Raw genomic sequence first — 24,382 nt, 5'->3', positions numbered from 1 at the left:
GCAGCCGCTTCATCAGGCATCTACTTTTGTTCACTCGTTTACATAACCACCTCTGCTACCCTCATATACTCTTCTCTTCTGCTCAAGTTGTTTACAACTTTGTTCTCACCCTTTTGAGCCGAGTCATGGATTCTAGTATCACCGACAATCGATTGCCACCTCGACCAACGACCAATGCTGAAGCAGAAAATGCTGCGCTCGCTACTCAAGTCCTTGAGACAGGGACCGAGGAAAAGCAGGGCGCCGCTGAGGCTGTAGAGAAAGATGGAGAGAGCTCCATGAAAGCAAAGAAAGTACCGCAGGCAGGTCTGAAGAACTACTTCGTATGTACTCCGCCTTGGACGTGATTCATTGCTAACATGACCAGCGGGTCTTCTCGTACGGATCCAAGTTGGACTTCTGGCTCATGTTTCTGTGCTGTGTCACATCAATAGCCTCGGGCGTCACGTTTCCACTGATGAATGTTGTCTTCGGTATGATCCGACGTCACTGGATGTGGGATACACTTAGGGGATACTGACTGCGATTAGGTCAACTGGTCGGTTCTTTTACCAACTACTTTATTCCTGGGACTACTATGACAGCTGGCGAATTTCAAGCGGAGATCAACAGACTCACACTGTTTCTCCTCTACCTCTTCATCGCGAAGTTCGTGTTGTCATACATAGCAATGGTACAGACATATGTCTCAGATAAACCATCAACACACTAACGCTGATACAGCTCACTATCCGAATCAGTGGTCTTCGAATCTCTGCTGCACTTCGCCTAGCTTACCTACGAGCCTTGTTTGCACAACCCGTCAGTGTGATAGACACTATAAGCCCCGGCAAAGTTTCCACGCGAATTACCACTTCTTCCAACACAGTTCAACTGGCCATATCGCAGCATTTCGCTATGCTCTTCCAATCCCTCGCATTCGTCATCGGAGCTTATGTGGTAGCTTTCGTTAAAGGCCCGCTGCTTACTGTAGTTGCCTCTGCTTCGTTGCCGTTCATCCTCATCATTTCGGGTGCTCTAGTACCACCTTTTATCCGAATACACAAGGTCACTGAGAAGCATCATGAAGATGCTTCGGCTATGGCTTTCGAGATGTTCTCGTCAGTTCGTATTGTTGCTGCCTTCGGAGCAGAGGCGAAACTGGCAAGGCAGCATGAAAGTTTGCTAGACAAAGCCGCCAAGAATGAGCGTAGAGCTGCGCCTTTGATGGGTCTCATGATGTCGCCTTTGATGGTTGGACAGTACGGCACTTTTGCTATCGCGTTTTGGTTTGGCATCAAGCAGTACTCAGAGGGCAAGAGTAGCGACATCGGGGTCATAGTTGTGGTCCTATTTTCTGTCATGATGGCGATCATGAATATCAGCAGGGTTGTCAGCCCAATCATCGCTATCGCGAAGGCATCATCTGCGGCTACCGAATTGTTCATCACAATCGATGCCCCCATCTCTAATACTGCTGGAGTAAAGGAGCCTGATATATCGGCAAACTCAAACATTATTTTCGATAATGTTGCCTTCTCGTATCCAAGCCGACCAAATGTTCAGATCCTTGGGGGTCTTGATCTTGAGCTTGAGGCAGGTAAAGTCACCGCTATCGTCGGCCCGTCTGGAAGTGGTAAGTTATCTCGGCCATTCGAGTCCGTCTGATCGTTACTGATTTTTTGCTTCCACTCTCAGGTAAGTCTACTATTGTAGGACTGGTACAGAGATGGTACGACCTATCAGGCACGACAGCCACGGTTCCATCTGATACAGACCAAGACCACTTGTCGCCCCCCAACGACGCATCTAAAGCTAAGGGCGGTGGCTCTAAGAAGTCTAGCTGGTTCAAGAAACGAGCTGAACCGAAGACTGAAGACAAACAAGCATCCACAGAAACAGTCGAACATGACAAGAGCAAAGACGATGAGCCTGAGTTGGGTCCAAACACTTGCACTGGTGACATCAGGATTGGGAACACCAATCTGCTGGATATCGACCTAAAATGGTGGCGCTCTCAGATTGGCCTGGTCCAGCAAGAGCCCTTCCTCTTCAACGATACTCTATACAACAATGTCGCATTCGGTCTGACAGGTACCCAATACGAAGACCTACCAAAAGAAGACAAGATGAAAATGGTAGAAAACGCATGTCGCGAAGCCTATGCTGAAGAGTTTGTCGCCAAACTACCAGAAGGCTATGAGACATTGGTGGGAGAGAGCGGTATCAAGCTGTCGGGCGGTCAACGACAACGGGTTGCCATCGCGCGAAGTATCATCAAGCAGCCGGCTATACTTATCCTAGATGAGGCGACTAGTGCTATAGATGTACGAACAGAACGTATCGTTCAACAGGCTCTCGATCGCGTATCGAAGAATCGAACAACTATCGTCATCGCGCATCGCCTCTCCACCATCAGAAGAGCGGACAAGATCGTCGTCTTACGTCGAGGCCAGCTTGTGGAGCAAGGCACCCACGAAGAGCTGTTGAAGATAGAGGCGGGTGTCTATTACGGCTTAGTGCATGCACAAGAAATCACAATGGAGGCTGAACAGGACGCTGATGTCGATACACTCGAGAAGGTAAAAAGCACAGATGCCACCATCATCGAGGAGCACAAACACAGCAATCAGGTATCTGAAGCGGCAGCAGATCCGGAATACAAACAGCAAGGTCTTCTCGGTAGCTTTGGACGTCTTCTCTACGAGCAACGCCACCATTGGATATTATACACTGTCGCCGTTCTCGGTATTCTGACTAGCGGTGCTGTCTACCCACTGCAAGCCTACATCTTCGCAAGTGTCGTCAACGTCTTCACCCTTCCAGTGGATGAGCTCGTTAGTCAGGGTAACTTCTGGGCCGGCATGTTCGGTGTGCTAGCTGCAAGTACTTTTCTCTCCTACTTCTTCATGGGATCGGCTTGTCATCTCATCGCTGTCATGGTTACGAAGCAGTATCGACAAGAGTATCTTGATAACCTCATACGCAAACGCATTGCGTTTTTTGACGACCAAGGACATAGCCCCGGATCTCTGACAGCGAGACTAAGTTCGGACTCGACACAGATCCAGCAGCTGATGGCGACCGAAATGTCCATGGCGGGCATCGCCATTGTCAACGTTGTTGGCTGCGTTATCATCTCTTTTGTATACGGTTGGAAGCTCTCACTAGTTGGTCTTTTTGCCGCACTGCCATTAATTCTGGCTGCTGGGTATCTTCGCGTGCGTCTAGAGCTTGAATTCGATAAGACCAATGCAAAAGTCTTTGAGAATAGCAGTCAATTCGCGGCTGAAGCTGTCGGTGCATTCCGCACCGTATCTAGTCTGATCATGGAAGACATGATCGGTCACCGCTACGAGACGTTGCTCAAGGGCCACGTTGCGTCGGCCTTCTCAAGTGCAAAGTATGGTACCCTGGTTTTCGCGGCGAGTGACAGTATTGAGCTTGCTTGTATGGCTCTTACCTTCTGGTATGGCGGTACCCTCTTGGCCTCCCGCGAGTACGACACCGTCGATTTCTTCGTCATCTACCAAGCTATTGTTCAAGGTGCCATCGCAGCAGGTCAATTCTTTTCCTTCGCCCCAAACATGGCGCAAGCGACCGGTGCTGCTAATCGTATCATCAGTATGCGTCCACAGAAGAACGCTTCGCCGCCATCATACCCGCCACTGAGTAAACCAGAAGAAGGGGTAGGAATCGAGTTTCGAAACGTGTACTTCACCTACAAGAGCCGAGAGGTGCCTGTATTGTCAAATCTCAGCCTGCAAGTCCAGCCTGGTCAGTTCATCGCACTGGTAGGTGCATCCGGTTGCGGCAAATCAACCACCATCTCCCTCCTTGAGCGCTTTTACGACGCATCATCCGGTCAGATTCTCTACAATGGACAAGACATCACTTCCCTTGACCCCTCAGAGTACCGCAAACAGATCAGTCTCGTCAGTCAAGAACCCACACTCTACGAAGGCACAATCCGAGAAAATGTTGCCTTGTCTGTTGATACCGCGACGGATGAAGATATTGAGCAAGCGTGTCGCGACGCTCAAATCCATGACTTCATCACGTCCTTGCCGGATGGATACGCACAGCGTCTCGGACCAAGAGGCATGTCTCTATCTGGTGGTCAAAAACAACGTCTTAGTCTTGCTCGAGCTTTACTACGGAAACCAAAACTACTTTTGCTAGACGAAGCAACGTCGTCTCTGGACTCCGAATCCGAGAAACTGGTTCAAGAGGCGATTGAACGCGCCGCTGGCGATGGTGGACGAACTGTGATTGCTGTCGCTCATCGACTTGCTACTATCCAGAAAGCGGATATTATCTTCGTGTTGGGTAGTGGAAAGGTGTTGGAGAGGGGTGATCATCAGGGACTGTTGAGGAAGAGGGGAGTCTATTGGCAGATGGTGAGCTCCCGACTGAGCTAATTACGCGAATTGATAATGCTAACTATTGAACAGTGTCAGGCTCAAGCTCTAGACCGATGATACCGAACGGTGTTGATTGCGGCACGCAGTAAACGCATCCGTTACCTTCTCTTGATGACATTCCCTTTCTTTCGATAAGCCATATAGTTGCAGACAGCTCCACTCTACCTTTATAATACCATAATGTCACCATAACAATATGCTTGTGCAGTGATCTTGAGCCGGTCATATGTGCAATCTTCATTTTCATATTTACAACCTCCGGACAATGCTATGAGGTGATCTGTTGATAGTCTAGCTCTATATCACATCGCAGATCTACTGCCGGCCTATGGGCCCTGGTGGATATGGTGGCTGTCCCTGAGGCCCAAGGTCCTCTTCCCCACTGTCGCCCGTCCTAGCTGTAGGCTTTGTTTCGGTTGTAGGGGCTTTAGGTTCACCCATGCCATCAGGCTTTGATGGGGACTTTGTGCCCGGTCCGCCGCGCTTCTGCCAGTCGAGCCAGGATCCACGGTACTCGCCGATGTTTATATATCTGCCATATGAATCAGTAAGCGTACTCTGTTTGTTTGTTTTTTTCAATTCAAGAAAACTACTGCCTTTCACAGTGGGATTTCGGTGTGCATTCCGGTATGAGACGTCGACTTACCCAGCCTGCCTTGCAATCCCCGCAGCTGCCGAGCTCCTCACTCCGGCTTTGCAAAAGAAGACAACCTCCTTCCCTTTCGGTGGTTTCTGAAAACCAAACCTATCCTGGAATTCTTCTTCATCTAGTAGCAGCGCATCGGGCTGTGATGTGACGGGGATGTTTATGGAGGTGGGGATAGTGTCTTTCTCGAATTCATGGGGTTCGCGGACGTCGATGAGAAGGCGTGAGTCTGATGGGGCTTCGAGGATGTGCAGGACCTTTGTGAATTAGCAAGAGGTTTGGAGGGGATTCAGGCCCATAATAAGTAGACGTACGTCGTCGAACTGGTAAAGTTTGTTCTGCTTCAAGTCATTTGGCGCTTGAGAGTGCCACCTCTTCTGCGCCTGGATAGCCTGTAGTCTCCCTGCGCTTTCTACGACTACGTATCTGCTCTTCAAAGCATTTGCGGTTGGCGAATTAGGCGCAATGCTAAAAGCGCGTGCAGTGGTGAAGCTCAACCGCGCAGTCCGTTGGCCGATGACCGAGGCATTAGAGCGGGCGCCGAACAGCTGGGCGGCGCGTTTGGAGGCCATTGTTTTCGCGAATAATGCAGCGATATTTCCGACGGTTTAATTGGAACGGAGTTGGCGATGTCTATGTTAGAACTACTAAAGATGTTATCCGGGTTATGACGTCCAATGTTCAAGTTGCAAGCGGAATTATTGCCGACGTCACTCTTCGCGAACGTTAGATCGTAAGCACGCTAAGATTTCAGTTCGGCAAGCACTACGCATAAATCGGCTGCAGCACCCGAGCGCATGGTACGAGGGAGCCCATTTCTAACAAGTTGCACCCATGATGAAAGCAACTCTGAATTTGGACCTTGTGTAATCCCTTGTTATGACTCAATCGTAAAGTATGGCGTGCATCTTCAAGGTGGCTTTTCAGGCAGAGTTTCTATTCACAAAAAAGGTGCTTCATATATGATTGATTCATTTCACGTGTAAAAAAACGTATATAGGGGAGAATACGCTATCTAATGCAAGATCCAACAACGCCGATGCAAGGAACAACGAATCATGGGGTATTCTAATGGAACATAAAACATACAAGAAATGGTACAAAGACCCATAGATGGTGAAGCAGCTTACTCTTCCTCGTTGCGCTGGACATCCAAACCGCGGAGTCGCTGCGACAGGAGACCTGCGTTGGGCGGACCAGAGGGGCTACCAAGTGGCGAGAATGCATTCCCGCCATAGCCGACATCGCCTTTGCTCAGTTTCTCAAAAGTGCCGTCGCTCCGATTATTCAAACTACTTACGCCAGCTCGCGGTGATGTTATAGGCGTTCTGAATGGGCTCTTCGGATCAACATCCATGCGGTCACGGGAAACAGGCCGCGAATCGATCGCAGCAAGGCGACCAAGGCTAAAAGGTATGGGTTGCAATTCTGGTACAGGCGAGCTGAAGCCGCTCGATGCTGAGGAATTGGTGGTGCCACCGGTGAATTTGACAGCTGGGGGAGGTAGTGGTGTGTGTTGCTTCAGGCCATCCAGCTGTCCGTATGCTTGCTGAGACTGCGAGAGTGGCCATCCAGCGCTGCGCCGACGGAAAGCTCGGTCCGTGGTAAGCTGGGATCCAGTTGACTGTGCCTTTTGCAATGACGTTGCTTCTCGCATCGGTTTGTACGTGCTATATCTGGGCTCCGGTTGCTGGATCTCGTTTCGGAGCTTTTCTTTGCCGTCCGGTACTCGATTCGCAAAAACGACTCGTATGCTTTTGTACAGATAGTAGCGACCTTTTGAAGGACAACATATGTGTAGGTGGATTAGGTAACGCAGAATTGGCCGGTCGTTTGGGTCATCTGAATTGCTGATAGCAGCTTCTGGACGGTCGGTGCCCAGATTCTTTCGTGATGATGCGGGCATATCGATAATAGGCCCTGCAGAGTAGCTACGCTGTCTAATGAAAGTTTTCTGGCCAGGTTCCATATCCGACAAATCGTACGGAACTAGGAAAAGCTTGACTGCTGTCTTGTTTGGATTCTTTAACACGATCTGGAGCTGACCTTGTGGCGGGATACGATAAGAGCCCCCGGGAGGCGCCTTGGGTGATGTTGATCGTCGCTTTTTCTTCTCTTTCCGACGAAGGTCTCCTCTTGCACCTTGACCATTCTCCTCTTCTCCAAGGTTTATCCTGAAATCGAGATCGTCTTGATCAGGGGCAGGTACAACATGTCGTCGCTTACGTCTACCACTCTCACTGCTTTCATCTGGCGGTGGCAATGAATTTTCTAGATCAATATGCCCAACATAGGGACTCGGCTCATTGTCTGAAATCCTACCGTTGCCTGTGTTATAGCTGTAGAAGACTGCTGGAAAGGGTACCGTGACATGAGGTGGACATTTAAGGCTTGATTTGCATTGCCCTCTGCCAAGTACTCCAATTTTAGCGACGAAGTCGAGAGGCCGTGATGGTGTAGTAGACATGCGCCCCCGTAGTATCGACTCCTCGTAAGACCCAACCATGGGAGCGTGCTGCAATGGAGATGCCTCCGACGAGAAGGAGGGGCGCCGTGCATGGAGGAACGGCGTTTGCGAATGAGAATGAGGCTCAGACTGATTGAACGTCATCGATCGTCGAGGTTGATGTGCCTGGTATGGTATCGAACTACTATGGCGTAGATGCCGAGCAGCTGGAGTGCCAGTCGCAGATCGCGCCATCTGGGTGGGCTTGTAATTACCAAAGGATGCAGGAGAGTATGTATGTCGGCGATGGTCTCTATCAGGACTTCGAGATCCCTGCCGCGAGCTTGGGGTTGAGGAGAAGTCCAAGTCTGTGTTATTTGCCTGCTGGACAAGCGGGCTTGTGGGTGGTAGGAAGGCGAACGAACTGAACGGTGACTGTGATGACTGCGATATCGCCCGTGCTCGTGCAGCTGTACGATTGTCATCGATGCGCGATCCCGGATACGAGACGTCTTTGTGTTGTGGGGCAAAGACTGAGGTTGGGAATGAGCGATTCCAAGGGACAACTGGCGAAGTTGCTAGGAAGCCTGAAGACGAATGGTCATTCTCAGATGTTGCGCCTGCTCTCTTCTCTCTGAAGTCTCCGGAGTGTAACGCGGATCGCGGGCGTTCGATATCCAGGCCAACGGCTGCAGGATCTCGAAGGTGTTCCGGGGTAGAGATTCGTGAGGTTTGCGGCTCGGTGGACGAGACTAGAGGTGTGTCCGGACGGTCTTGCGATGTCGGTCGGGTGGAGGCATCGCATTCAGTCATGACTTCGCCCTATATTACATTATCAGTATTCCCTACATCGACCAACAAACTCCTTGCAGATGCTCCCTAGGTCTCCGGGTACTCACACCCTGCCGCTGCAGCCACGATGGGCTATTCGTCCTCTTGATCCTCTCGATCCACTCCTTCCGTCCGAACATAAATGGCTTGCGCGTTTGACTAGGGGACTCAGGGTCCCTATCCAGGGACATGTCGGTTTTCGATGGTTCTGATTGCATGGCGGATTCCAGACTTCTCTCTACAGCGAATTCCGAAGTGTCTGCTCTCTGAAAGCCTGTGACCGATGCCTGAGGCAAGAATGACGATGTCGGCGGACTATCATGGGGATCATGAAATATGGGCATGGTTGTAACAAATAGTTGCAATGAACAGCATGGGTATAGATATCTAATGAAACTCAGAGAATAGTGGCGTGTTCGCGACCGTGAAAGTCGTGGAGTACAAAAGGCAGGTCGTGAGGAAGGCGGAGACAGTGAGGTCAAGCGGTTGGAGCAGCTGCTGGCCCGGCGAATGAAATGAGTAAGAGTTTCCAGTTTAAATCGGGTGCGTTGGCTCCAGTGGCCGCTTCATTGTACAGTCATACTGCCCAGTTTTAGGACGAAACACCGTGGAGCGCCCCAATTCGAGGTGCGGAGAGGAGGAACGCAGGGACCGGGACGGATGACGCGCTGGGAGCTTTGTTACAAGACGGAAGTTTCCTAATCGCTGCTGATAAAGTCGCTCGTGCCACCGAACCGGTATTGGCCGACGCGACGTGTCACACGACGAAAAAGAATATCTCTACCGGATGCTCCTGCACGTCCCCGCGGGAGGCGTGAATATTGGGTGCATAGATGCGACGGCGCACAAAGCTGAGGCATGAGTCCATCGCCCGTCGCGGTGGTCGAAGGACTCGTGACCGGCTCTACGTCGCGCCCCACTCTGCCAAGGCTGGATGAAATCGGCTCGCGTTGTCCGCGAGTATCTTCGTACGGCGACTCTGAACTTTTCCGACATCCCGCAGCCTCCAATATGGGTGTCAAACGACCGCATGAAGGAGACGCAAAGTCTTCTGTCAAGAAACAAAAAAATCGATTTGCTATCGGTCCCGCCAACCTACCCGATGGTACCCATAGACGGAAAAGTATGTCTGCTCGACTGATTTTACAGAGGTTTCTATGACAGCGGAAACTTGGATGAGGGTATCGTGGTGTTATGATCCAATAGGCAACTACGCGATTGCCCACATGTGCTCGCGCCATATCATACAGTTCATTTACTGACTCTGCGTGTAGTCGAAAAGATTAAGAAAGGCCTCATCAACAAGGCAAAGCTGAAGAAGCAGTACGCAAAGCTCAAGGCTCGCGAAGAAAACGAAGCGACGACGCCGCGCAAGTCCGTCTACGATCGCGAATCTGCCTACGATAATGAAGACGAGAACGAGAGTGAGAAAGAGGCGTCTACCGAGCCTGTACCAGAGCCCACTTTGGAGCCGCATCCTGATCGCGTCGCAATGCTAGAAGAGAAGTCACCCGAGCCAGAACCCAAGCAGAACTTCGAGAGACGGCAGCGGCGACCACGCCCACAGCCCTTTCTGAAAGAGACCGAAGTAGCACAGAAAAAGAGGGAGGAGATTGAGGCGCGGCAAAGAGTGAGGGAGGAAGCGGACAAGGAGCGTGCCAAGAAAGTCGCTGAGCGCGAGCGCTTCAGAAAAACTATGGCCAAAGCGAGGGGGCCGAATGGACAGAGGAAATTGGGGCGAGAGAGTACAGTTCTGCTTGCTAAAGCGCAAAGGCTTATGGGCAAGACCTGAAGCATCAGCATGACACAAGGGGGATGCTGTCATCTTCAGTTCATGGCGACGGGTATACCTGCGTCAGCTGAAGCCATTGCTGTAGCCACGCCATTTTCAACTCCGCGTGTCAATCAGCACTAGAGACATCACTGCGACTTGCAACAACGGTATCGATCTGTCTTCTCTGGACCTGCTGCTGCCCTTTTGGCAGATACAAAGTCCGGTCGGTCAATGCCATCTAACGCATGCCGGGCGGTTACGACAATGGCTAGGTTTTTGTCATACGCGCTCATCTGGGGAAGCAGCGCACCACCCGGCGACTAATAGACGGCACTCTCTCACAAACCGGAAGGCCCACAATCAGATTAGGTCAGGTGTACGACTCAATGGATATACCTCTACGGAACATCTGAGCGAATCAACTCGTTTGTCCATTCAATTACGTTCCTCGGAACACTCGAGATTACCGTGCATCAATGTTGTGTGATGTCGCATATCCAGCCTTACATCCAGCCCTGAGACAGCCGGCGGTGGGCCAGGGTGCAACCCAGCTCGGTATGGTGGCAGAATCTCAACGACAATATCAAATCCGACTCCGCCAGGCAGCTATGTAAATCCATATTGTTGCTTTGATATATAGCGGAGAGGCGCAGGGTGAACGGCGGCGGTCACCTGGCCAGAAACGACCGATTGCACTTGCCGAATGGGACGAATTACAAGCACTAAGGCCTGATGATCTTCGCACTCTCGCTCACTTCCTGTCGTACATCCCATAACTCCCCACGTGAACTTGCGACACGAACAGTAATCTGCCTACCGGAAGACATTCAGTTTATCTGGCTTTTGGTCCTCAAATTCGCGACCGATGCACTCGCCGTCTGTCGTGCCGGCAAAGGTACACCGGCAGTAGTGATTAGCACCTGCAGCAGAATGAACTGATCCCAACAATACAGTACCATACAAGCCGCTGTCTATATCAGAGCTTACTGTATATTTGCAAGACCAGGGCGTAAACTGTCACTAAACGTGAGCGATATTGCCACTCCTCGTTGACTGTGATTGTGATGGGTGTACCAACAAAAGCGTATCACGCACATCGCAAACTTCACTTCGCTAGTTCCTTGTAGCTATCGATTGGCCTGATTCATTTCGGAGATCCCTTCGGCGGTCTCGTTGAGATGATCAGCGTGGGCCGATATGAGTCTACAGCTCAGCCACTATGTAACCTCTCTAAAATCAACTCGAAACCGGACATGGATGGACTTCCTCATCGAGCGACTACATCGTTCCTGTTTTGCTTGAAGTAAGACATACACATCGACCATTGTTTCTTCCTTTCGAGTCGCTTCCAGTGTACTTTCTGCCATTGGTAAGTGGGGTGCGATCCACAGAGGGTAGAAGAAAATACATCGGCAATGAACGACTGTTACGTCAGGCATGCCATGCGTGTAACTTGCTGTTCCTGGCAATTACATGGCATATCCTGTGGAGCAATAAGCTTGTTCCAACCGGTTGCTAAGTTCTAGTGTTCCTGGGGGGGTTAGCGGTGTATGGTCCATGCAGCCTTACCTACAGGGTCTTAGCCATGCGGGAATCCTTTGGGGGCTGTACACACCACCTGGTCAACGGCCCGTCAGACGATGCATTAGCCCTAAGCGCACGCGTCATGGCTGTGAAGCCCCATTGATATGCATGGAACATGTTCGTTACTCGATTGTTTCGAAAACGCTGTAGGTCAGCGCGCCCGCTAACCAAACCGAGCATCGACCTCGAACAATACAGCTTGGCATACTGTCCCTTGCCGTCTAACCTCCGCTATACCCAAGTACCTGGCTTGCCAAGACGACGGATTACTATTACGCTAGCTTTCCGCCTAAGCTTGTTGTCGGCTCTTCACGATGTCTACATATCTGATAGTCTTGCACTCTTTACTCGTCTTCTACCACTATTACTTGACCAATACAAGATAACCTTGGAAGCTTCTTGGAATTCTTAACGCCTTTAGACATCTTCCCTCTTTTCCACTGCACTCTTTTCCGTTGTTAGAACGTTTCCCTGTTGGATATACACGCATATTCTAGAAGACAAGGTTCCAATATATCCTAGCTCTAATGGACCACTCGAGTCGTCAACCTCGAAAATGGTCTTTGGCGGAAGATCAGAAACTTCGGGAAGAAGTGGAAGCACAACGTAAGCTGTGCTTGTTATCCTCCAGCTTTCTTCGATTGAGCTAACTGGATATCATCAGTTGTAGAAGGAGAAGTCAAGGATTGGTAGGTCAAATATCACGCCAGTTGATTCCGCAACTAATGAGATGCCTAGGTGCAGAATTGCCGATAGCCTCCCCGGACGAACGAACAAGGACTGTAGAAAACGATGGCACAATTCGGTAGCAGGAGGCCTGAAGAAAGGACAATGGTCAAAGAGTGAAGATCAGTTGCTTTCAAGAGGTGTTCAGCAGTACGGCCAAAAGTATGATTAAATGAAACAAATTTTGGGGGAAAGTACAGAAGCTGACTGTTGTATTCTTAGATGGACGGTAGTTGCAAACTGCGTCGGAACACGTAGTGCAGATCGTAAGTTTGATGGATGATAGCTGCGTTCATCGCTGATCGATGATTAGAGTGCGCGAAGCGGTGGCAGCAGTCACTTGATCCTGATCTAGACCGAAGTGAATGGCGCGACTCAGATGTCAGTGAACATTGTTCTAGCATATTTCACACTTCAGTGAGCTAATAAGCGCTTCTCAGGACGCAGCACTTATCGATGCAGTTCAGAGACTCGGACGACACTGGAAGGATATTCAACGTGAACATTTCCCTGGCAGATCGAAGAATGATATCAAGAATCGGTATGTTACTTACTCTTGCTTTTGGGACTTGTTTTTGATGATCTCAAGATACACTGTCCTCGTGCGGAGATATCAGAATCAGGGTATCACCCTGCCCAATGCTCCAAGCTCTCCATCCGATTGTGGTACACCGGCAGGCTTGTCAAGCTATCCTGATGACGACGACTATCTCTCCCACAGTTCACACGTGTACAATACATTATTGCCAACACCCTCTCATGGATCAGATCGCCATTCCTGGTCAAGTTTCGACAATGATGCATACTCAACATGGTCATCTCCGCAGGCATACGCCACACCTATCGCCATAGCCGACCACAACGCACAACATCAATCGGTCGCACCGTCTCAATATCTGTTTACTCAGCCACCACTGGGCTCAAATGTGCCTTCCACATGGGATCAAACATCGCCCTACACACATCATCCGGCACCATCGTTGCACACCGGTGCACCAACAAATCCACCACTCTATGGCTACAGTCCATATCAGGTTGCCCAGCAACCAATAGTGCCCCACAACATTGCTTACACAGCCTCCACGGACCGAGCAGCATATGCCACGATGCCGAATCGCTCGCCACCTACTGCATCAAGTCAGCAGGTTTACGACCCGAGCGCATCAGCAATGTACCGTGACCCTAGACATTCACAACATCCCTACTATCGCTCCTGAGGCTGTGCAACATGTATATTATGTGTAGGGCTTGGCAGTCAATTACTTGATAGGCTAGATTTGACAAGTGTTGATAGGTTGAGTCTGGACGGTTTCGTCATAATAGGCAATAGAGATAATTATCCGTCCGAAATTCTTTGAGAAATGGTCTGTTTCACGGAAGCTAACTCGTGTTTCAACAAGTCCCTTGCAACCCTTAGTGCTAATGCTGCACGTTCTCCAGAAGCAATAGGCTCAGCCACGTGACTTTCTCGGGATTAGGGATCCCTGATTGGTCGCCTGAGCACAACACAGCCTCAACCCCGAGTAGAGGTTGGACGCCTCGCGCACCCACCACGTTAAGTGAACTTCGCTACTTACCTATCCCAGACAAGTGCGCGTCTACGGAAAAAAGAAGAAAGGACAGGATCGGTAGTCGAGTCACGTCGGCGTCTCCACTATCACGAATCAAGGATGCGCGGCCACGTTATTTTTCTCTGCCTCGAAGACAGCCTGAGCCGTTGCAGCAGCGCGTCAATACACCACATACATGCTAGCTAGTGCCATGTGTGGTTAAGGCAGGGAGGGTTACCTGATCTGCCACCTTGTCCGCTGCACGATGCACGATCTCGCTGCCTGCAACGCTGTTCTACCTGCCTCATCCGATGCATGACGCATGGGACGTTCTACATTGCATACGCGAAGTACCTGCAGTTTGGTCTCTTGCAGACTAGATCATGCGATTCTGCTCGCTTGGGCCGTTGTTTGTTGACCCTTTGTCACGATACACCGAGAGCCCAATGATGGCTTGCCGCGATACCCTAGGTACCGTTAGCATGGAATTTGACCGCCTACGTGGAACGGCGTCCCGTTCCTGTCGATCTACGTCGTCGATGCTGCACGCCATACCTCATTCTTTACATTCTCGAACCGGACATCGGGCCAAGCTTGAGTTGGTATGCTGCTGCCTTGGGGTAGGCCTCGTATCCTGGAGAAAGTCTTATGGAAGAGCGTACGCGTTCCTGCATGAAAAGAGCATATATTTGGGTGGATGCATGCTTCAAGAGTAGGGTATGATGTCAAACGTACGATGTCAAATGCCTGTTGCCGTGTGGTGGGACTGAAGGTTCGGAGTCGCCGTTCGGAGTTTTCACCGGGTTTTGCGTCGAAAACAAGTAGCTGTGTTAATAATCGGATCTGATTTGTATGCATGATTAAACCGAGGTTGATTTTTCTGAGGTCATAAACGCGTAAGGGAGTTAAACTCTCCACTAAGGAGTATGCATCTGGTTCTGCACTTAGGCCACTTCCTAGGGCAAAACCAGTGATAGGCGAGGTGCCACTCCGCATATCGCTCATCATGCTACGAGTTTCAGAATCGTTTTCACAACTTGGTGCAGTGGTTGGTGGTAATCACAGCTATTGCGAATACAATATCATGCCCGCTGCAAAGTGGAACTATTTCGAACAATGAGAATCTGGACTTTGACATGTAGAAGGGGCTTTTAGTCTCGCACGTGTACCCAAAGATCCAACTTTGTCCTGGATATATGTCGATATCCTGTCAATCCATGAATTCTGCATCACGACTTCGACGTCACACGACAAGTCTCTACGGGCTAGCCGAGAGCTAGATTGCTATCAATAGATCAGCTCGGTGACATGCGCCTCGGAGTCCCCAGAAACACTCCCCTAGTAACTCCGTCGCGCTGTTATGTTATATTATAATACATAATACAGTACAGTGGGGTCGATACATCACAAACGTCGAGTTTCAGCCTCGTAGTTTGCCTTACCAAGGGTCAGCAAGGATTATTGAGACGCGTGTCCACACCAGTTGCAAATTAAGCTTTTCGCTTAGTTGTGAGACGGTCCGCTTTAGGAGACCCGATTATGGCGGATTTCCGGTGGTAGAATGGACTAGGGTGATAGGGGTCGGACTAGACCATCTAATTGCATAGCTTTAGCTTCAACTTGTCGCCGTAAAATGTCTGCTCATTTCTAGACTTTATCTCTATTACCAGCCTCAAATCCCGTGTCCTTCTAAGATCTTCTAGTATGCCGACTACCATGTTCACGGGCACTCCTCGACACTAACTTAGGTGGATCTGACGACGTATAAATATGGATCTCTTTGCAAACACGTATCTCCTCCTTGTCATGTCTCTCACTATACCAACCATTCATCTTGTATTCTAGCTTGGTCACTGTTCTGCTTCGTTGCGTGATTATGCGTTGGTACAATTTCAGTATTCTTCCCTCACGAATACCTTTATTTTCTTCCCAACTTGACTGTCTTTATGGCACTTGTATAGATACATGTTTTAGACTCCGTTCAAGATGTGCGAAAATCCTTGTTTTTATATACTTCAAGTCCTGTACGTATCCCTATAGGACCCGTAACGCTATGCTTGAGGAAAAATTCTCTAGCATAGACTGTGTGTTTCCGCTACCTTCACCTGTATCCCTTAAGCGGATTGGAAGTTTGGAATTCTTCATTTTTGTCTTTTTCTTGATCATCATAATAATCTAGTCAAACTCGGGGTCATCTTTACTAACACTAAGATGTCTATATACTGCTGTGAAAATATCATATTGGATAGTGAAGCAAGCGAGTCACAAACTACGTAGTAAGCAAGGGGAGACTGACTGTGAACTAGGAAATCGCTACAGGCTATTGCTGTATACCCTGCCTCGAATATGCAGTACAATATCATAATGGGAATGGTTTGAACAAAACTAAACAGTACCCAGAGGGTGACAAGACACTTTTCAGACCGCCGCCAGTGACATTCGAACACTTGACAGGGTAGCAAGAGATGGTGTAAGCTGCTCCACCTACTTCTCCTCCAAAGATGAAGAACCCCGGACCAGTATCTTTACCTAAATAGGCTGTCTAGGTCACCATCGCTAGCATCAGGATTGCCTGCTGGCGTACAGCGGCAATATTGCTGGGGCAGGGAATCGTGATCTGGAGGGGCTTTTCCAATGCATACAATGCAGGAAATTCTGTGATATGATACAGCTGCTGGCAACGGAGGCCGCAGACTTTCTGCACGTAATGACTGAATTAAGTACGGAGTGATGTTGCGATTACGTCACGTGTCGGGTTTAGCCCTCCACACGAGTGATTAGCACAGGTCGGCGCGACTCTTCCATCGAACCGAGGATACCGACCAGTTTCCGCCCAAAGCGCACCACTAGCATGTATCATCCCAAATCCATGCCATGCAGGTCTAGAAAGCCTCTCACTCCGCCTCGTACATGCTAGCAATGGGCGCATTAGATATCCAACGTTTCACATGTCATTTGCCAAACGAACCCCTGAGTACATCGAGAAGCACTGAATTCACCGAACAAGTGTGCAACACAAACTCACATGCATTTAGGATGTTTTCGACCCAGGGAGGCTTGTTTAGCTTCCCATGACGATCTCGTAGAAGTTCCCCAAACTCATGCATGGAGAGTCTATATGCGGTTCTATCAAACCACCGTCATGCTTCGCCACTACTCTACGCGTCTGTTATCGCGATGCGGTTGTGAAGCATTAGTACGGGAGGCATACAGTTTCTCTTTCTGGTAAATCCACCAGACCAATAAGAGGAAGGATTTTGATGGTGCGGTGACGTGCAGATTGCTTGCAGATTCAGGCAGCAGAAACATGCCTCACAAGGCAGAATGGAGATGAGTGAACGGCTAGCAGGCAGTTCGAGCCACAGCCTCGGTCCTAATGTCGAGTCTGTCGAAGTGGAAATATTTCGGCTGTTCAAAGCGCCATATTGTTCGGTCCGTCAAAAACGTCCGAATGTCGTAATGCTGGTACAAGGCGTACCGGAGACATGGAACATAGAAGAGAGCGTGTTGATGGTGTCTGAGCCGGCCAGAGGCGGGGTCTTCGGATACTGGCAAAATTTGCTTGCCTACCCGACCCGCATATCCAACCAAAAATTTCCACAACCAGTCGGACTTCCATGTAGCATGCCCGGATGTCCGCGATGGCATCGGAGAGTCAGTGAAACATCTGTGTAATATATTCATTGCATTCTTGCATATTTCCATCGAAAGCAACAACAGCCCGGCTAGCTCAATCGGTAGAGCGTGAGACTCTTAGTTATCACGTCCTAACAGACACGATTGTATCAAATCTCAAGGTTGTGGGTTCGACCCCCACGTCGGGCTTTCGTTTTTGTTGTCCTGTCGTCCATCGTGGGTTGCAGGGTGTGGTATTGATGTTGGACGGTGAAGGACTTTTTTTTTGCCCCTGAATGCTAAATGGTCCACAACCGCCACCACCACAACGCAAGCAAACGTCTGGTCAAGCTCTCTTTTTTATTTATGCTCAACTATGTAATTCTTCTCGAAGTGTAATCTTCGAAGACAAAATCATGTTAGGTGTGTGTTGTGTCGTTTACACATCAGACGCATTTCTTGAACGTACCTAGGTAAACCCGTATAACTTGAAGCGGCCGCCGATTAAATCTTGGTGCGGCCAATCGATTTTCTGACAACATGTAGGCTTATTGGCTTCCTCAATGGCGCCCAAGTGGTCAAGGAACCACATTAGTTATGTGCTTATTGTCCTGGAACGGTTCCATGTTTCTTTCACGATTCTTGGCGAACATCGAACAACTTCAAAAATTCGTAACGCAGCCACGCCATGGTCAAACGACGAGAAGGTGTGAGCGCCGACTATTGAAGCAGACTACAATATACGAAGCAGCTCCGTTTCGTCGGAGACAGCTACTCTAGCTAGAATCTATTCGCAAACTTCATACGCCTGTGTAGCCTAACCGCCCGCACCAACCTCATCTCGTTTTCCAGCAAACTCTCCGAGAACGACAGTGCCATTCTTTCTGGTCGTGCATGTCTTGAGTCCGAGTCGACCACAAGAAGTGATCGATGAGCATCAACAATACGGAATCTGTGGCAGGTAGATATCACAGATGAACTACAACATTTGATTGGAGGACAGTGTCCTCGAGAAGAGCCCTCGAGCTAGCTTGTTTTTGGCGGCGTTCTAGCAATTATGCTTTTGGTAGAAAGTTGATTAGTTGCCTCGAAGACAACTCACTGGCAGCTACAAGAGCTGCTGATAATGTACACCTACATCTATCACAACTCATTGTATTTTCTTCTCCACCAACCAACATCAGACAGAATCAAAGCGCACATTCGTCTATTCGTTACATGGTCATGATACCTATTCGTGATAGCTAAAACGCTCAAGCATACAAATGTCAACAAGGCCTTATCGCCAAAGTAAACAAACGCAAGAGGGCAAGCTCATACAAATGGCCAAGCAATATCAATACACCTCCCAGGATATTCTGAAGCGCGACATATGCGCACTATAAAACTTGGTGGAGGGGAAGAGAGACCTGACAGTAAGAATACTTGCATCCATGCAGTGGGTATCTCAACGCCATCCATGCAATGCGATCGTCGAGCCATAAGAATAGTGTTGAAGAGAGAAGAGGAAGTAATATCTGGTGGAACATTTACTTCCGTTGTTATCTCGCTGGATACGCGGGGTACGGTCCGTGTTGGTGGTGATGAGGTGGAGCAGGCATTGATGGCTGATACATGGCGCGCCGGTCTTGTGGGGGGTAGGCCTCGAACATGACGCGTCGTTGAGGCGCTTCAGCTCTGAGTGGACTTGGTTGAGGCTGGCTGCTCGCCGGGAAGCGTTGTGAATTGTTGGGGCTGCTCATGAAAAGCAGTGTATCAACAGCGTCTTTTTCTGCTTGTTGACTTGGCATACGAAGGATACCTGCTCGAGGGGTTGCTGGTGACCGCGGGCCTGCACCAATATCGCTGTAGTGTTTCCTCTGGCTAGCTCCTAGTAGTGGAGGGGGTACATGTGAGACGCTCGAGCGACTTCTCCGCCTACTCTGGAAGGTCGGGGCTGGTGCAAGGCCATAGCCAGGATGTGCTCCGGTGATGGAGATGAGGTTTGCCGCAGCATTCATTGCGGGACGCGTACCCGGCCGCCAGTAGGCTGACAGACATTAGCACTCTGGAAACAGATTCTAAGGGAGGACTAACAAGCTGGGGTCCCGGCGAGTGATCGAGTTGGGTCAGAAGCAGGGGACATGATCATTTGGTCCGATATATCAGAGACGCCGCTTGGTCTTCGTTGGCGGTCGGTAGTGCCAGGCGAGTCAAACGCTAGGTGATCACTTCTCCCAGGAGCAGAATTGGGCGAACCGCGTTGTGACTGGCTTTCTTCGAGCTCGTCAAGTGACTGCTTCTCCCAGCCGTTCTGGACTTTGACCATGGCGTAGGAAAGACGCGTCTTAAGCTGTGCGGATAACTGCGTTTGCATCAGCAACCTGAGGGCTTAGTCTGAAGCTACAACACGCACCTCTCCAATGCGAGTACCTGAGTGTGTATCCATGCTCTTGTTCCTCTTGTGTGCGTATGTGCGTACCGATGGCGCTTCGGGCACTGGCCCTGCGCTCTTGAGAGAACCATCTACGGTTCTCTTGGAGCCTTGGGTTGCTGGAGATTCTGGTGTCATGGAACTGGCTGCTGTGCCACCATTCTGCAGCGCATTGGCGGCGGCTGTATCGATGCGCGGTGCAGCTGGCACGTCTCCAGCAGCAGCCTGGCTCGATGGCTTGGGCATTGGTGCCTCTGGAGGTTTACTTTGATTTGCTACATTGGTCGACGAAAGGGTGGTGAGGTCCGTCTCGGTAGTGGTGGAGGTAGACAGGTTGCTCGAGGAGGAGGGTAGTGCCGGGGCCGAGAAGGTGCTAGAGACGGCAGACTGGACCGACTCTTGCGAGTTGTGGGACACTGGGTCGTCTGCGGCAGCAATGGCTGCTGTATGGGCGGTATTGGCGTGTTCTGCTGGCGCAATGGGTGCATGAGTACCTAGGTAATAACTCGGCTTAAGAGAAACGCGACTGACTTACGCATCATCGTTCGCGAGCGTGGCGGCGGGGTAGTAGGCAACTAGTGGCTCGCGCTGTCGTTGCAATCTCGAGTCGAATGCCAATATACGACTCAGAAATATCGATGCGAGTAAAGATGTCAGGATAGCAAGCGTTCCAATGGCGGTCCTCAGTGGGAGAGCGATGGTCGGAGACGTGTCGTAGGAGCACCGTGTTCGTGCGCAGCACGCGAGATACGGGAAGACGCGCGAACGGGCGGGAACAGTTCCTTGTTCGGCACCCAAAAAGCAGCTCGCAAGAGGCGCGGAAAATATGCTAGGAGATGTCGGGGGTGTCGTGAAGCTTCGAGGCGCGTCCCGGTGAGGTGTAAGAAGGCAAAGCAAGGCGTATGCTCGAATGCAAGAGCCTGAAGCCGCTTGTGAGCCGCGCAGTCACATGGTGCCAGCCGACGCGTAGCATTAGCGGGTGGCAATCTAACTCTCAACGAACGAACGATTCCGACATTGGCGGTAAGAGCGCGTCCATTCAATATGCAGGCGAACGGCTGGTCTGAGCAGAGTTTTCTGGCACGACACACGCATGGCTTGCTGCAATGCAATGTTAGCCGTGACTGCGTGCATCAAACACGAGTATCCCACGTCATGCTCTCGTCCATGGTAAGACCCGTGGTACACAGCCGCATTGGCTCAAACGCAAACCATCTCTGCCTATTGCCACGACCGGGCCTGTACAGTTCGATATGGATATCGCCCGGGTACTTTTTCCGTGTAATGTCTCGTCCCGAACAGTTCAGAGGTGGTTGATACCTTGGATGGATGGAATTTCGCCATGTTGAGGTGGAGAGTGTAGAAAACACCATGTATTCTGTCGACGATGTGACGAATGCCTAGAAAAAGCACACATGCCGCATTTGATGTTATTGGTCACATATACATGCGCCGATCCGCAGTTTTTTTTTTCTCTTCATACAACTGAATACAATATACTACACCAAGGTAGATGAATACCAGGTTCGATTACATTTACTACATTCAAAATGCTCTGCATTCAATCTTTACATGGCCTTCTCCGCACTGGAGTAGTCCCACTTGGGCAGCTTCATGGTGCCGTGCTCGTTCAAGTGCTTGTGCATGTCGAAGCTGTTCCACAGCAGATGCGGCTCATGACCCCAGCCCTTCCTTAGGCATTCAAACTCTGCCTTGTTGAAGTAGTCTTCGAGAATTGGTACATAGTCAGGGTGGGCGCACTTCTTGATGATGACGCGGGCACGCTCCTTGGGAGAGAGACCACGGACATCAGCGAGACCTTGCTCGGTGACGATGACGTCGAGATCATGCTCGGTCTGATCGATATGAGTGCACATGGGGACAATGCAGGAGACACCAGTAGGATCGGTCTTAGTAGGACGCGACGAGGGTGTGTGCATGATGGAGTACTTGGAAGAACGAAGGAAGTCGGCGGACCCACCGAGACCATTGAGCATGCGGCTACCCATGACACATGTTGAGTTGGCATGGGCATAGATGTCGACTTCAACGGGCGTGTTCATTCCAATGACACCGAGACGTCGGATAATTTCAGGAGAGTTGGAGACTTGCTGGGAGCGGAGCAGTAGCTTGGGTGCATATCGGTCCCAGTTCTCGTAGAATCGGTGGAAGCCGTCAGGAGAGAAGCGAATTGAAGTCGCAGTTGCGAAGTCCAGGTTGCCAGAGTCGAAGAGGTCAAGGAAGGAGTCTTGGAGAACTTCGGTCCATACTTTAAGGTTCTTAAAGTTTGCACCACCAGAAGCAAGTCCACCAACAACAGCGTTGGCTATGTTTCCAATACCAGACTGAATGGGTAGAAGGTTCTCTGGTAGGCGGCCGTGCTTAACTTCGTGTTTCAAGAACTCAATCAGGTTCGCGGCAATAGCCCTTGAGGTTTCATCCTCAGCGGCATTGGGCTGGGTCTGATCGGGGTAGTCGCTCTCTACAATCGCCACGACCTTCTCTGGGTCAACAGGGATGTGTGGTGTGCCGATGCGATCCTCCGGAGACATGATGAGATAAGGCTTTCGGCGTGGTGGAAGATCAGTCATAGTAATGTCATGTAAACCTTCGAAAGAAGGAGCTGCGGTGTTGACCTCGATGATGATCTTATCGGCCATCTGAATCAGTTCGGGTGATGCGCCAACACTGGCTCCAGGGATGATGCCACCGTCTTCAGTGATGGCGGATGCTTCCACAATGGTAACGTCTAGCTTGTTGTGAGGCTTGTTCAATGTGTAGAACCCGTACATCAAGTCGACAGGGAACATGCTAAGATGTTTGTCGAAGAAGTTGATGTTGCCGTTATTGATACCCTTGGCAATCTCCTTGCCGACTTGATGCGGCGACCGGCGCTCGATCATATTGAGACGTGCCCATCGGTTCTCGGTCTCTGCACCTGATGATGCACCGACAAAGAGATTGTACTTGAGCTGGCCCTGAAGATTGTTCTTCTCGACATGGTCGGCCATGGCCGTGGGGATCTTTCTGTCATGACGTTAGTCTGACAACTTCATCAACGTAATCAACATTGTTCATCCAAGTCAAGATGCGCGACAAGTGTCATGGCCAAGGCTCTTGACTACTCGTCTCGACCTGATCCATGCGCAGCTTGAATTGTGGAGTCGGGGATAGTTCGGCTTTCGTCGCTTGCCAAACTTCCGTTCCACCTCGGGATCCCAGATCGGACTACCCAGCAGGCCCGATATCGTATGCCAGAGTCAAGATCGTGTTGAGTACCCGAAGAGCCTCATGACTTGGTTGTCGTAGCGCGACAGCAGAGATAATACTTACTTTGGGTATCCCACACCAGTGAAGCCACTCCAGCCAATGTATGCTCCATTGGGGAAGTGATGAAGCAAATCCTCAGCCTTAGCAATCTTCTTGAGATAACTTGGCCTCCTGACCCGACTCTTCAATGCTGCTGAGACCGACATGTTTAATTCAGGGCTTTTTTCTTTTTCAACCCGATGATCGCGATCCGAATGATTAGCTTATCGATAGAGCTTTGGAGCTGTCCAAGGAGCGTCAAGCTCAGCGAGAGCGTCGTAAAGTAGTGGTGGAGTGGAGAAGAGCCGCGATGGGCAAGATTTGTCAATTAAGGGTTCTGGGGAGAGATGGAGTATTTAAAGTATGGAGAGGCCAAGACTAGACTCGTTTCGAGCGGCGTCGGCGTGGAGTGTTGTTGTGGGCTGATGCTCATGATGACCCACACAAGCATGACGTCTGCCGCAAAACCCCGGTTGGGGGAGGGGATGCGCATGCAAGAACGTGTAACGATTGGAGGACTAGCAGTAAGTTTGTTGGTTCTCGGTATCGCTCTTTATGGCCTCTAGCAAATGTCCGTGACCGATTATTATAGTTTCTGAAGGAACTTACGACAGTGCTTGCGTCGTGGGTAATTCCTTATTTTTTAATTTCAAACCCGTCAACAAGACATGTTTTGAAAATATTCGCTACTCTACACTACGTTGGATGTAAACAGTATGTAGACTGCTGATGCTTTTTGATGTCTGTTTTTATTGTCAGCAAATAATCTGAGAAATGCAACGTTTGTCGTAACGAGTGCGATCTGCTTGATCAGTTTACACTATGAGAAGATACGAGACCTAGTAGAAGATGGTGTCTCAGCATATACCACCACAGGAATCACTTAAAGTCAACGTTCGATAAGCCTGCCAATCAGAAATACGTATAGTTCTTGCTGGACTACCTATACAGCAAGTAATATAGTACGAGTTTCGTGATGCAATCCAAGGAAAACATGTGACATTATACTTATTGATCGCGTTCACGCCTATATTCTTACATGGAAATACAACCTTACCACTAGCTACATTGGTTATCCCTGAGAC

General features: G+C 50.0%; 6 protein-coding genes across 6 annotated transcripts; 3 read left to right on the top strand and 3 right to left on the bottom strand.

Moving 5' to 3' along the window:
- Positions 1–125: 125 nt before the first annotated feature.
- Positions 126–4,460, top strand: GT037_002919 (leptomycin b resistance protein pmd1; the record flags this gene model as incomplete). The annotated part of the gene is made up of 6 exons (XM_038927966.1): positions 126–323; positions 368–473; positions 531–673; positions 724–1,615; positions 1,678–4,379; positions 4,434–4,460. The coding sequence occupies 6 exons, from the start codon at positions 126–128 to the stop codon at positions 4,458–4,460; spliced, it is 4,068 nt and encodes a 1,355-aa protein (XP_038789244.1).
- A 258-nt stretch (positions 4,461–4,718) lies between these two features.
- GT037_002918 (uncharacterized protein) lies at positions 4,719–8,670 on the bottom strand (the record flags this gene model as incomplete). Its single annotated transcript, XM_038927965.1, has 5 exons — positions 4,719–4,935; positions 5,050–5,306; positions 5,364–5,517; positions 6,180–8,317; positions 8,395–8,670. The coding sequence occupies 5 exons, from the start codon at positions 8,668–8,670 to the stop codon at positions 4,719–4,721; spliced, it is 3,042 nt and encodes a 1,013-aa protein (XP_038789243.1).
- Positions 8,671–9,337: 667 nt separating this feature from the next.
- GT037_002917 (uncharacterized protein) lies at positions 9,338–10,118 on the top strand (the record flags this gene model as incomplete). Its single annotated transcript, XM_038927964.1, has 2 exons — positions 9,338–9,449; positions 9,601–10,118. The coding sequence occupies 2 exons, from the start codon at positions 9,338–9,340 to the stop codon at positions 10,116–10,118; spliced, it is 630 nt and encodes a 209-aa protein (XP_038789242.1).
- Positions 10,119–12,181: 2,063 nt separating this feature from the next.
- GT037_002916 (uncharacterized protein) lies at positions 12,182–13,627 on the top strand (the record flags this gene model as incomplete). The annotated part of the gene is made up of 7 exons (XM_038927963.1): positions 12,182–12,290; positions 12,349–12,373; positions 12,423–12,572; positions 12,633–12,676; positions 12,724–12,791; positions 12,851–12,951; positions 13,000–13,627. Coding segments are annotated over 7 exons (1,125 nt in total), but the record flags the coding sequence as incomplete, so codon positions are not given.
- A 5,489-nt stretch (positions 13,628–19,116) lies between these two features.
- GT037_002915 (uncharacterized protein) lies at positions 19,117–20,527 on the bottom strand (the record flags this gene model as incomplete). Its single annotated transcript, XM_038927962.1, has 4 exons — positions 19,117–19,604; positions 19,652–19,919; positions 19,971–20,458; positions 20,524–20,527. 4 exons carry the CDS (start codon positions 20,525–20,527, stop codon positions 19,117–19,119), a joined length of 1,248 nt encoding a protein of 415 aa, XP_038789240.1.
- A 1,029-nt stretch (positions 20,528–21,556) lies between these two features.
- GT037_002914 (acetyl-hydrolase) lies at positions 21,557–23,464 on the bottom strand (the record flags this gene model as incomplete). The annotated part of the gene is made up of 2 exons (XM_038927961.1): positions 21,557–23,015; positions 23,322–23,464. 2 exons carry the CDS (start codon positions 23,462–23,464, stop codon positions 21,557–21,559), a joined length of 1,602 nt encoding a protein of 533 aa, XP_038789239.1.
- Positions 23,465–24,382: the final 918 nt, after the last annotated feature.

The sequence above is a fragment of the Alternaria burnsii genome, assembly GCF_013036055.1.
Source record: "Alternaria burnsii strain CBS107.38 chromosome Unknown 746, whole genome shotgun sequence".
Taxonomy (NCBI): domain Eukaryota; kingdom Fungi; phylum Ascomycota; class Dothideomycetes; order Pleosporales; family Pleosporaceae; genus Alternaria; species Alternaria burnsii.
This window is presented reverse-complemented; position numbering and strand designations above follow the sequence as displayed.